Source organism: Hyperolius riggenbachi, chromosome 11, assembly GCF_040937935.1.
Source record: "Hyperolius riggenbachi isolate aHypRig1 chromosome 11, aHypRig1.pri, whole genome shotgun sequence".
Classification (NCBI taxonomy): Eukaryota; Metazoa; Chordata; class Amphibia; order Anura; family Hyperoliidae; genus Hyperolius; species Hyperolius riggenbachi.
This window is the reverse complement of record NC_090656.1, coordinates 54,961,235-54,973,492: the sequence shown is the minus strand read 5'-3', so window position 1 is coordinate 54,973,492 and position 12,258 is coordinate 54,961,235. Positions and strand designations below refer to the sequence as shown.

Below are 12,258 nucleotides of genomic sequence, written 5' to 3'. Positions count from 1 at the left end.
TCAATTCGAAGCTCATCCCTGGTCAACAGTTCGTGCATACGCGCAAGTACAGACCCGCATGGGCTCTGGCGGAAAAAGCCATGGCTGATACGGCCCGTGCTACTGCGCTGTGTGGCTCATCGCTGGATTGAGCCACCAATTTTGGTGCATGAATATATTCATAAGTCTCACTAGACTAGAAAAAAGTTTCACGTTGCCTTTTACTGATTGTGCATCACGTTTACAGGTACGTTTAGCTCATGGCTACAGCAGAAAGTCCGGAAAGAGATCCGCTTTCTCCTGAGGAAGTTTTACCAGACCTGACTGATGATGAAGATGACGACAAAGACATCACTTCTGACCATGATGTGGATAGAGGGGATGAGAATGTTAGTGATGTGATTGACAGTAAGTCTTCACCTGATGACAGGGTCTTCCCAGAGCCTATGTCCCCCATGCCATGGGATAACCCTTCCCCCAAAGACCTCTTTAGTGATGTGCTAGACAGTAAATCGTCTCCTTATGACAGAGCTTCCTCAGACCCTGCGTCCCCCATGCCGTGGGATAATGCTTCTCCCAAGCCCATGTACAGTGATATTTTTGATAAAGACTCCCCAGAAGACCGAGTCACGCCTGAACCCAGCTCCCCTATGCCATGGGATAGACCTTCCCCAAAAGTCGACTTGGAAGATAAAGAGGTAATGGAACCTCTATTCGAAGATGTGGACTCTTCCTCAAAGGACAAGAATGTATTAGATATAGAAAAAGATAATCCAGACTCCCCTGTTAATCTAGAGGAACCGAATAGAAGTCCTATGAGATCTCCTATTTTAGATGATGAGGAACTCCTGAGTGAGGTGAAATCCCCTGGCTCTTGCAACGAACGACCTCCTGCTGTCCGTGAACGCAGCGAGGCAAGCAATGACTTGAGGGATGAGGCCTCATCTGTCTTGCGGGAACTGGATGAACATGAATTGGATTATGATGAGGAGGTCCCAGAAGAACCAGCAGTTCCCAACCAAGAGGACGAATCTGACAAACTCGGAGGGGAGGAAGAAGATGAGAAAGACAAGGATGAGTCGCCTGTGCAGGCCAAATCCTCCACTGATGACCAGAAAGACAGAGAGTCTCCAAAGGAGAAGAAGAAAGAAGATGACGATGGAGAGATCGATGAAGGGGAGATTGATGTGAGTTTTCAATTAAATATTATTACTTGTATGCTTATACTGTTTTAAAGTGTACCTGTAAGAAAAAAGTTCCCCAAAGGGGTACTCTCCTATCTACTGTGTCTCGGTCATCTAGAGTCCTCCACTGCTGCTCTCGCACGATTTGACTGAAGAGGGGACATTTGGCTGCTATATGGATCAGAGTCCTGGCAGACGCATAGAGCTCCCATAGGATTGAAAAAAAAAATTAAGTATCCTGCTTAGCAACGGAGTGGTGGACCAATGGGAATTCTCCCTGTTAGGCAGGATTCTACTTGCAATCCAATGAGAGACTGCTTCTGCCGGGACTCCGCTCTATATACCGACCGAGTGTCCGCTGCATTGGAGCTGAGCAACACGGCAGCAGCTGTTTAGGACCCGTACGGCAGTGGTGCTAGCGGAATGGACACACACCGGTGAGTAGTGGGAACATGTCTTCAGGGCAGAGAGTATCTGTTCAGAATATACAGTGAACTCACTGTTGTGCATCCAATGTAGTGGGAACCCAGCCTTACTCAGCCAACCTCAGTATCACTAGTTTGGGCTGAATAAGCTGGTGGTGATCTTTTCTACTGTGATGAGAGGAAACCTTTCAGAAATGTCAGTTTCCCAGTGGCTTCAGCAGTATCAGAGTCACACACAGAACAAGTATCCAGTCAGCAGATCCTCACATAGTCTGATCTCCTGGCATACTCATTCTGGGGCAGTGTTTCTGATAATGTCTTCTCTGTGCCCCCTCTGTGATTGCGCTCCTGATCCGCTGTGCACATCAGCTGAGTGTTGTGAGCATGAATGGCTCGGATAGATTTGTAACTGCGTATGCGCAGGGCCCTGTCAGTCAATGGTCCAGCACAGCTGTGGAGGAGAGCGCACAAGTAGGACTGAGCAGGAACACTGGGGATAAAGCAAGAAGGAGTCCCAAGTAAAGCCAACTCTGATATTTATTGTTCGCTCTGCTGTGCATTTACGATTACTTCCAGTGTAAAAGACAGAGCTTGTCATGTTAGGTTTAGTCTTAATGCTCCCATGATTGGGGGGTTCTCGGGGTTAATAACATCGTCTGCTACTATGTAAATCGTTAGACAGGTGACACTCCCGCCTCCTCAGAAAAGCCACTGTGGTGTTTCCTTTTTCAAAAGTCTGCTGCCGCTCTGGCCACCACCACCTGGGTTGCCGTGGCCTAATTGGTGGCTGCCATGCTGGGGGCGAGCCACGGCAACGCAGATGGGGGTGGCCACAGAACTTCTGGAGACTTCGGAAAAATGGCCGTGGCTGTCATTGAAGGGGCCAGCACTTCACCTGTGTAATCCTGCAGCATTAAGGCGGGACCTTTACATGACAGACTTTCTTTTACACTGGAGGTACTCTTTAAATCACTTTTCTATTTAGTTATTATTTTAAATCTCACTGATGACTACATAATCTTCTGTACCTCTAGCCTGGTGTCGGTGATGGAATATACTAATGCTGCTGTAGGGTAGTTGCTCTCTAGATCAGCCCTTCGTTAGCTTCACATTTGATACATTTTTGAGGTGACCATACCCCCTCTGGACTAAAAGTTTGCAAATGAGAACTCCAGAGCTGTACACACACTAGAGATGCATTGCATTTGCATTTTTGCTCAGCTCTTGATTACTGTTTAGCAATTTGCATATCGGTATATTTTGCACATGACATTCAGAGCTGTACACACAGTAGAAATGTTTTGGATCTGGTGGCCATAACTTGTTTTTAAATTGACTTTAAAACACTACTATTACGGATAAATGTAAAATTTAAAATACATGTAATAACCAACAAGTACATTTCTTCCAGAATAAAATGAGACATAAATTCCTTTTCTCCTATGTTGCTGCCGCTTACAGTAGGTAGTAGTACGACAGACCTGACACAGGTTTTGGGCTAGTCAATCTCTTCATGGGGGATTCTCAGCATGGCCTTTATTCTTTCTAAAGAATATGTGAAAAGGATAGTGTATATACTGACATATAAGCCTAATTTTTCAACACACAAAATGTGCTGAAAAGGTATACCTCAGCTTGTATGCAAATCAGTTAAGCAGAATGAATGGTGGAGCAGGCTTTGTTACTAGCAGAGGAGCATAAGGATTGTGCACTAGTAATTCTGCTCTTGACAGCTGGCTGCTTGCTGTGTCCTTGCCCCCCCCCCCCCCCCCAATCCAGTGCAACGTGGTGTGCAGTATGCGCTGCTCAAGACTACCTGTGTTCCCTGGCTTGTGGAGCGGAGTGTGCAGGCAGTGTGTCAGCTGTGCAATGATCAGGGATTCTTCCTGTGTGGAATTTGCGGTCTCATATCGAGGACCCCATCTAGTGGCGTCTTGAGACACCACTATCATCCTTGTGGCACATCCAGCTATGGGGAGGGGTGCTGACTTGTACTGGGGGCACATCTGGCTACTGGGGAGGGGGCTTAGAAACCAGGAAAGAGTGATTGACTCGCATATGAGGGAAAAGTGGCTGCCTCGGCTTATACGCTCGTCGGCTTATATGTGAGTATACTGTATATGGTATATAAAGATGCTAGCCAGCCTCCCTGCTCACTTTACAATTTTTAGGCAGTTGAACAGAGCAACTGCCATTTGCTAAGTGCAGTATTCTCCCCAGAAATTTTTTCCAGCCCGGTGGCTTGAAAATGTAGCCAGGTGAGATTAGAGAAGGCAGGACCGGTGTTTCCGTGCGAAACTCTGCTTACAGCATAGGAGGAGGTGAGCTGATTACAGCCGGGTGCTCACCAAAACTAGCTGGGTGGAGTACTCGGCTAAAACACCCTGGGGAGAACACAAAAGTGCTTTTGAAAATAAACCCCTGAAAATCCCCCATGAGGAGATGGGCTACTCCAAAACCTGTCGTTATTGTCAGATGTCTACTATATGTAGATAGTATTTGTAAGTGACTGCAACATAGGAGCAAAGTGTTTTTTGGTTCATTTTAGTCTGGAAGAAATGTACTTATTTGAATGTGTTTGGATGCGTTTTTTAAATTTTATGATTTTTGCGATAGTGCTCCTTTAATAGTGGTTAATTAGCAGGTTTTTCAATAAAGATTCTTTTATGTAAACACATGGGCCTCAATTCACTAAGCTCATGCTAGAGATAAGGCAAGAGAAAATGTACCCCCACACAGTGAGAGTTATCTTATCTCTTCATTCCTTAAAGAGACTCTGTAACAAATTGTTTATCTTTATTTCTTCTATGCTATAAGTTCCTATGCCTTTTCTAATGTGGTCTGGCTTACTGCAGCTTTTCCTAATTGCACAGTAGCTGTGTTATCTCTGTTATATGATCTAATCTTCTCTCTATAGTCGGCACAGTCAGGCTGAGGCAGTCAGACTGGAATGTGCAGGGCTGCTTGTGATTAGCTAGAAGCTGTACACACCCCCTGCAGGCTCTGTGTGACTAACACACTCTGCTTAGCTGAGCCTATTAGAAGCTGGTTAGTTTGTTTGTAAACACTGCCTAAAACTGGCAATTACAAGCCAGGTTTGCAGCAGAGAATGGCAGAAACAGCACAGAGGGGACCAGGAGCACATAATGAATAGAATGGTATGCTTTTTATTGTAAGAATTTCAGAGTACAGATTCTCTTTAAGTTACCTCCTCTGTAGTTATTTTCACACGCAGTTAATAAACTGCCTGTCTTTGACTCTGGAGTTATTTTAAGGATTGAAGAGTTAACTTCAAGACAGAAGAGTTAACTTAAGGTTTGCCTAAAGTGTAAAATGTTTCCTGAATACTACATGCCTCATCACCATGGTGATCACTCTAGAAACATTATTAAAGACAGGAGATAAGCTTAGTGAATTGAGGCCTTTCTCTTGTGCTTGGCTACAGTGTTCAGCCCCTAGATCATTTGAAGGTGCGCTTGGGAACTCTGCCGGAGCTCCTGTTGCACTGAAGGGTGACTTCACTGCAGCTTATGGCTGCTCCTATTCATTCCCTGTAGCTTCAGTGATTAGGCAGCTGTACTTACTACTGCCTGCAGGGACTGGACACAAGGATCCTACAGCATAGACATGAGTGGCCACTAGCTTTCACTGTGACTGGTCTCCTGCAGTGTCCCTGAGCACACCGTCACTGAGCTCTACAGGGGGGGAGATGTACAAAGAGACGCTTGCTGGCAAGCTGCTGGTGCTCCCCTGCAGCAGTATTGGTACATTCCGCCGCTGACGCCAGGCTAGAGATATGAAAGGGGTAAACTAATGATTTTGTGTAGTAACTAAGGTAGATAGTTTTATGCACTTATAAATATTTACTCTTTATGTGCTTTTAAATTTCAGTTCAAATAAAAATGAATGAAGCCCATAATGGGCTAGATTGCCCTTCTATGAGTGCTGCCGCTGCTCGTTTCCTTGGGGCCCCTCCCGGCCTCCTTTGTAAATATTCAAGGGGTCCTCCAGTTCCCCCTAGCGATGCCGTGAGATTAAAAACTGAGCAGGAGCTGAACCCTGCATGCACAGCAAACGTTCCTCCATGAGCACTTTACTTTCAGTGCACAGAAAACGTTTGGAACTCGCACCTTCCTGGAGGCAGCAGAGCAACAAGGGGGGGGGGGGGGGAGGGGCACTGGAGGGACAACGAGTAGCATCAACAGAATCCGGGAAAGGTAATCTAGTCCTCCGTTGGCTTTTATGCAATAGGTTGTTCTCGATTCAGAGGTTCTTTCAAAAGTTCTTATGCCAGCAGAGGAGGGGCAATATGTGGGTGGCTTAAATAGCCCCCGTCTACCCCGTCCTGCACCTGTCCTCCTCGTGCACGCGAAACGGCCCTTGTGACCAGCCCCTTGTCCTCCGCATCCACCCTCTGTTACTCTCACCTCGGCTACCCTAATGGAATGGTCTGATTCCTTATCTTAAAGGAGCTCTTATATGTTATGGATCCTGGCTGTGCACATCCTTTTCTTCTTGGCATACTGTACTTAAGTGTACAGGGTTTTTTGGATCTGCGTTTGTTTGGCTGCCAATCACTCGGTTTTTATGGCACAAGATTGCCTAGGCATAAGGATGACGAGGCAGGGAGAGATTACAATGTTACAAGGAGGGGGCTAGGTATACTCACTATTATATTGTCATTGTGCATGTGGTAAAAGTTTACTAGATAAGACACAGAACACCTATACTGTGCTCTACTCCTGACTGACTCAAAGCGCCAGAGCTGCAGCAACCAGGATGCGCTCAGTAGGTAGTAGCAGTGTTAGGTAGTCTTATTAACACGCTTAAAGAGAACCTGTAACAAAAAAAAGTTTCCCTGGGGGGGGGGGGGGGTTACTCACCTTGGGAGGGGGAAGCCTTAGGGTCCCAATGAGGCTTCCTTCTCCCCTACAGCTGCAGGCAATCCAGCGCTGGCTCCCCCGAGGTGTCCAGGAATCCTCCCTCGACAAGCCTGATGAGTACTGATTTATTTGCCTTTCCTGGCTCCAGCGGGGGCGCTGTTGCGGCCATCCGCATAGAGATAGGCGAAAATAGCCGACCTCTGTCGGGTCCGCTCCTACTGCGCAAGTGCAGGAAACTTGCGCCTGCGCAGTGGAGCGGCCTGACAGCGATCAGCTATTTCCGCCGCGAAGAGCCGATACTGCGTCTGGGCTGGAGCCGGGAAGGTAAATATTTACATCCCCGCTGTTCAGGGAGCTTTAGGGCCGCTGCCATGGGACCGAGGAGGACAGGGAAGCCTCAATAGGATTCCCACACCCCAGGTGAGTACCGCCCAGGGGAGGTTTTTCTCATTACAGGTTTTCTTTAAAGGAAACCAGAGATGAACGCTTTGGCACGAAATAAACATATACCCCGATAGATTTTACAAAATAAATACTATACCCGGTATTTTCGCCGCTCTGGTGTGCTGTTTTTTTTTTTTTTGTGTGTGTTTTTACTAAAACTCCATGCAAAACACAGTTCATCAGAAAACCTTTTTAGTGGACTGTGTACAAAATCACCATTTCTGAAAACCTCTTATGACAAATATAGATTAAAAAAAAAAGTTTTTCAATATACCCTTACATTAGCAGACACTCCCATCTCATCACAGCTCTCTGATGCTGTGAATATACAGGAAACAGGAAAGCGGAGCCAGAAGGGGGCAGGCTTGGGCTTGAAAAGACATCAGAGAAGACACTCAGCTATGATTCCTGAGCAAACCCAGCCTGAATGCTCAGTCGAGGATTTTATCAGGGCTGATAACAAGCAGACTGAGTAATGAAGGATTAAACAGAGAGCAGGGTAGGTGTTTTCTCTAATGTTCCCACTGATATATATGGTAAAATACATGGGGGTGCTTCATCTCTGCTTCACTTTAAAGGGAAGTAAGCACCATTTTTAGCCTCCTTGGCATCTCAAAAAGCACATTAAAAGTGCATATTAGCAATGTGGCCTTTTACTAAAAATGTTACCTCTTCTTTTTACATTTAAATGTTAGAGGCTTTTATTGCTCTACTTCTGAGACCTGCTGTTCACAGGAAGAACAGGCAGATTAGGATTGTTCTAATTAGCAGTAGCAATGAGCAAACAAAAGCTTTCATCAGAGTGGGGGTTGTAGGACACTGTACTTCAAAAAGTTAGAGAGTCCCACTTGATTATGTTCACACCTTCCCCTGGATAAATAAGGGCAGAGGGAAGGGGAGGGAAAATGGCAGCTATTAGAAACCGGGACAAACTGAAGATAAAAGAAAGCTGCTTGGATCCCTTTAACAAGCTTGTCAGATATGCTCTTGTGACCATGCTTCTGCCCAAGTTTGACCACCTTCGTGCTTGGCATGCATAGGTACGGTCCACACTTGCCCAGTAGAAAAAAGCAGTTCAGGTAAGGCTTTTTCCTCCGTGCACAAGTCTGGTTCATTCTACTGGGCATGTGCGGACCATAGTCACACAAGATGGGTAGAAAGAACACTTGGGCAGACATGAGTGCAGCCAGAAGAAGAGGTAGCAGTGGTGGGGTTGAGGTTCAGAAAGCCTCTCTATCTAGTCTACTTGGGTGTCTTTTTTATATATTTAAAAAAAAATTCCCTTAAAGTATTTTGGCTCAAGGGGAAGAGGTGCAGATACACGTTCATTGTTAAGGGGAAGGCAAGAAAGATCAAAACACACTATTTTCAGTACCCAACTTACAAAACACCTGACACACTGAAATGAACAGCCCGCTAATCCGTTGAAGCATAGGAGGACAGAAGTGGCACAGAGGGGGCACTGGAGGCACGGGATTGGAGAATGGAATATTTGAGCCACAGGAGGACAGAAGTGGCACAGAGGTGGGCACTGGAGGCACAGAAGGGCAGAGGGGGGTATTGGAGCCACAGGGGGTCAGAAGTGGCACAGAGGGACATAGTGTAGGTAGAGGTGGCACAGACGGAGACACTAATGGAACACTGTTCCGACTCTCAAGTGGATTCAGGTTGAGAATGAATCTACCGTCCCGCTCTACCCCATTCGATAACTGCTGAACTGACAGTGTATGTAGCGATTCCAAATTCATGTATGGGCACTAGAGGGAGTCAGTGAGACATTGATAGTTTCAAGCCGTGCGAATATGTTTTAAATGAATTTGTGCAGCTTGGTACTGGACCAGTCAGTCCTCTGCTCCTGTATTTGAGCCTATTCCAAGCTGAATACAGTTTGCATCAAATTGTCATCAAATCCGAAATTAACTTTGTAACTATTAGCATTACAATGGCCATATCCATTGGGCACTTTTTTTTTCTTTTTTTTTTTGTATTCGCACAGTCCTTTTTGTGGAGTCAGAGTCAATGTCTTGAATTTAGTAAATAAGCCCATAGTCTAAAGCGGATTGCTTTTTATTTTCTAAACAAATGTAGTTTTATATAGAGGCGCTGTAGTGACCTATAATAGCAGGGCTGTGGCGTTGGTACAAAAACCACCCAGCTCCTCAGTTTATGAAACCATCAATTCCAGGAACCCAAATTTGCTTTGACTCAGACTCCTTAGTCTCAGCGCTGTGGAGTTGGTACAAAAATCATCCGACTCTGACACTTAATTTTATGAAATCTCTGACTCCAGGTATCTCAAATTTCTCTGACTCCACAGCTCTCCATAATAGAATGTAGTAAAATTTTCAGGGTACCGACTTGGTAATTTTCTTGGTTTCAGCATCAAACACTTCTTCCTAGATCTATACAGTTCATTCCAGGACATAGACAACTTTTCTAATTTTGTTTTTTTCCCTCTGTACTTGACCACAATTAATTTCAGAGTCTGAAGCTATAAAAAAATCTTTTTATTGTCCATTTATCTTCAGCAGTAAGATCATAGCTGAAACGCTGCATTCCCGCGGCAGAACAATGTCTTTATACCCCGTAAACCCCGGAGCACAATTCCACGACTTTCCAGGTCGTGGATTTTGCAGCCCGGGGGAGGCAGAGCTTTATGCTGTAGCTTTGCCTCTGCTCGCTTCAATCTCCGCCTCTCCCATCTCAGGGAAAGAAGACTGAGAGGGGCGGGGAGAGGCGGAGAACTCTGCCTCTACCAGGATCCCCAAATTTTGCCCCGGGGATTTGGGGAGTATAAAGACATTCTTCTGCTGTGCGAATGCAGCGTTTCAGCTGTGATCTTATTGCTGAAGATAAATGGCCAGTAAATTGTTTTGTTTTTTTTTTTTGCTTCAAACTCTCATTAAACTCTCTCTTAAAACACACCTTTTCAGACAAGCTTATAAGGCTTGTTTAGTTTAGAGGGAATTAGGGTATTAAAACAGTTAAAAAAAAAAAAAAAAAAAAGTATTTGGCTTGAGGAATGCCCTATAAACTATAAGGTGCACAATTATGCATCATGCAATGAGTAAAAGTTTATCTCGGATACACTTTAAAGGGATACTTAAGTCACCTGTAAAAAAAAAAAAACTAAAAAAAAACAAACAAAAAAAAACCCTGCACAGGACGCTGTTGCGGACAGCAAAGCAAGCAAGGATACGCATTGCCAGGGCTGCGCAGGTACAGTGGCCCGCCAACTCCGAGTCGATGGAAATAAAACTAGCTGGCGGTGGGGGAGCGGAGGATCATTGAAGACCGGCGAGCACAGAACAGCTGCAGGGGGCTGGTAGAAGCCCCGGGTAGGTGAAACCTCTTTTTTTTTTTTTTTTTGTACAGGTGACTTTAGTTTCCCTTTAATCTCTGGTCCTGATTGGCTGACATTTCTATGTCATAATCTTATCTTATTTTGAATACCTAACATTCAATGAATGCATGATTTTTATGTACATATTGTTTATTTAATTTATTGGTGGGAATTTACGTAGTTTGGAACATTTACCCATACTGATATTTGCTTATCAGGTCTGTTAGACGTAGTTAATTAAAAATGGGCGTCCCCAGCCATCTTGACTTGCTGATTAATTTAATTGCCCCAGGTATTAGGACTTTCGAATATTAAACTATCTTCAATCTATCTTTTATGACGCACCTCTGATATTATGTCTCTCTACTTATTAGTTTGGAATGTGCCTGTCCTGTACCATAGCAAAAATCAAATAAGGCCCCATTCACACCTAAAACCGCGTAAGGCTGGCGATTAACACGTAAAAATCACTGGACACTGCAGCGGTTTGGGAGCGATCGTGATTAGCTGTGCTATGCATGCTAATTGTGAATCGCTGGCCAAACGCTGCATGTTACGTGTTTGCGGTGAACGCTAACCGCAAACGCGGCAGTGAGAACACTGCCATAGGCTTACATGGGCTAGTGGTTTTTAAAGAATTTTGCGCTGAGCGGGAATCTCGCGATTTCCGCTCAAGTGTGAATGGGGCCTTACCCTTCGCACACTCGCATGCAAATGTTCAAACAAATGCATTCACAGATTCACTCATCCAGGCACCACTTTTATCCCTACAGCCAAGCCAAAAGCCGGGGTCTTAGTTCACAGAAGAATGCAATCTTTTGCATAGTCACCTACACTGCGCAGAAGTACTCAGGTAAATGTAGGTGTCCGAACTCTGGCCCTGTAAGTGCAGACATGCAAACATTCATTGCATCAAACCTATTTAGGGATTAGGAGCACACATCCTGACGTCCTCTCCTGGGACAGATAGCGCATCAGAGGTGATGTGCCTGGACATATGTGTTTTTTATTTTTTTTTCTTGTTACTGACCCCCTGTGGCCAGGGTTTTAACCTGCCTGGCGCTCTGATTCCTGCGGCCGCGGGAACGGTTTTGCACATTTTTTTAATTTAACATGTAGCTAGCCTAGCGCTAGCTACATGATTCCCCCTCCCTGCGGCGTCCCTCCCTGCCCTCTGATCACCGCAGGCGCAAAGACCCGTCCGGAAATCCCGTTCTGAACGGGATTTCCTGGAGGGCTTCCCCCATCGCTATGGCGACAAACGTTGTGACGTCATCACGTCACAGGGAGTCCCGATCCACCCCTCAGCGCTGCCTGGCACTGATTGGCCAGGCAGCGCATGGGGTTCTGAGGGGGCAGGTTCTGTATCGTGGCGGGGATCAGGTACAACACGCAGCAAGCAAAGTGCTTGCTGCGTGTTAAAAAAAAAATTATTCAAATCGGCCCAGCGGGGCCTGAGCAGTGACCTCCGGCATCTCTGGACGAGTCTAGCTCGTCCAGAACGTCATAGCGGTTAATTCAGTGCACTCCCTCCTTCCCGTTTGTGTTTTTTGTCAGCATGCACACAGCTTATGCTGGTGTATGTGCATGGTGCGCGTGGATGCATTACATTAGCTCTCTTGTGCAATTGGTATGATGTGCTATCTGTCGTAGGAGGGGACGTCAGGATGTGTGCTCCTAATCCCTTGATAGGTTTGATGCAATGAATGTTTGCATGTCTGCACTATGCATGTTAAAGGGCCAGAGTTAGGACACCTACGTTTACCTGGGTACTTCTAAGAGGATCTGTAACTATAAAAAATTCCCCTGGGAGGTACTCTCCTTGGGAGGGGGAAGCCTCTGGATCCTAATGGGGCTTCCCCGTCCTCCTGTGTCCCACGGTCGTCTTTCGCTGCCCCTCCGAACAGTGAGCATGTAAATATTTACCTTCCCGGTTGCAGCACAGTAGCGGCTCTTGGCTCCGAAATAGGAGGAAATAGCCGATCGTAGTCAGGTCCGCT

The 12,258-nt window shown here is 45.8% G+C and overlaps 1 protein-coding gene across 1 annotated transcript in view; it reads left to right on the top strand.

Annotated features, from left to right (window-relative positions):
* Nucleotides 1-12,258, top strand: part of ZC3H18 (zinc finger CCCH-type containing 18) — a 223,538-nt gene that overhangs the window by 5,810 nt on the left and 205,470 nt on the right. Inside the window, exon 2 of the mRNA XM_068260368.1 lies at nucleotides 227-1,166. Within this exon, the coding sequence (XP_068116469.1) occupies nucleotides 240-1,166 (927 nt within the window). The 5' untranslated portion in view covers nucleotides 227-239. The remainder of the gene's footprint in view (nucleotides 1-226; nucleotides 1,167-12,258) is intronic.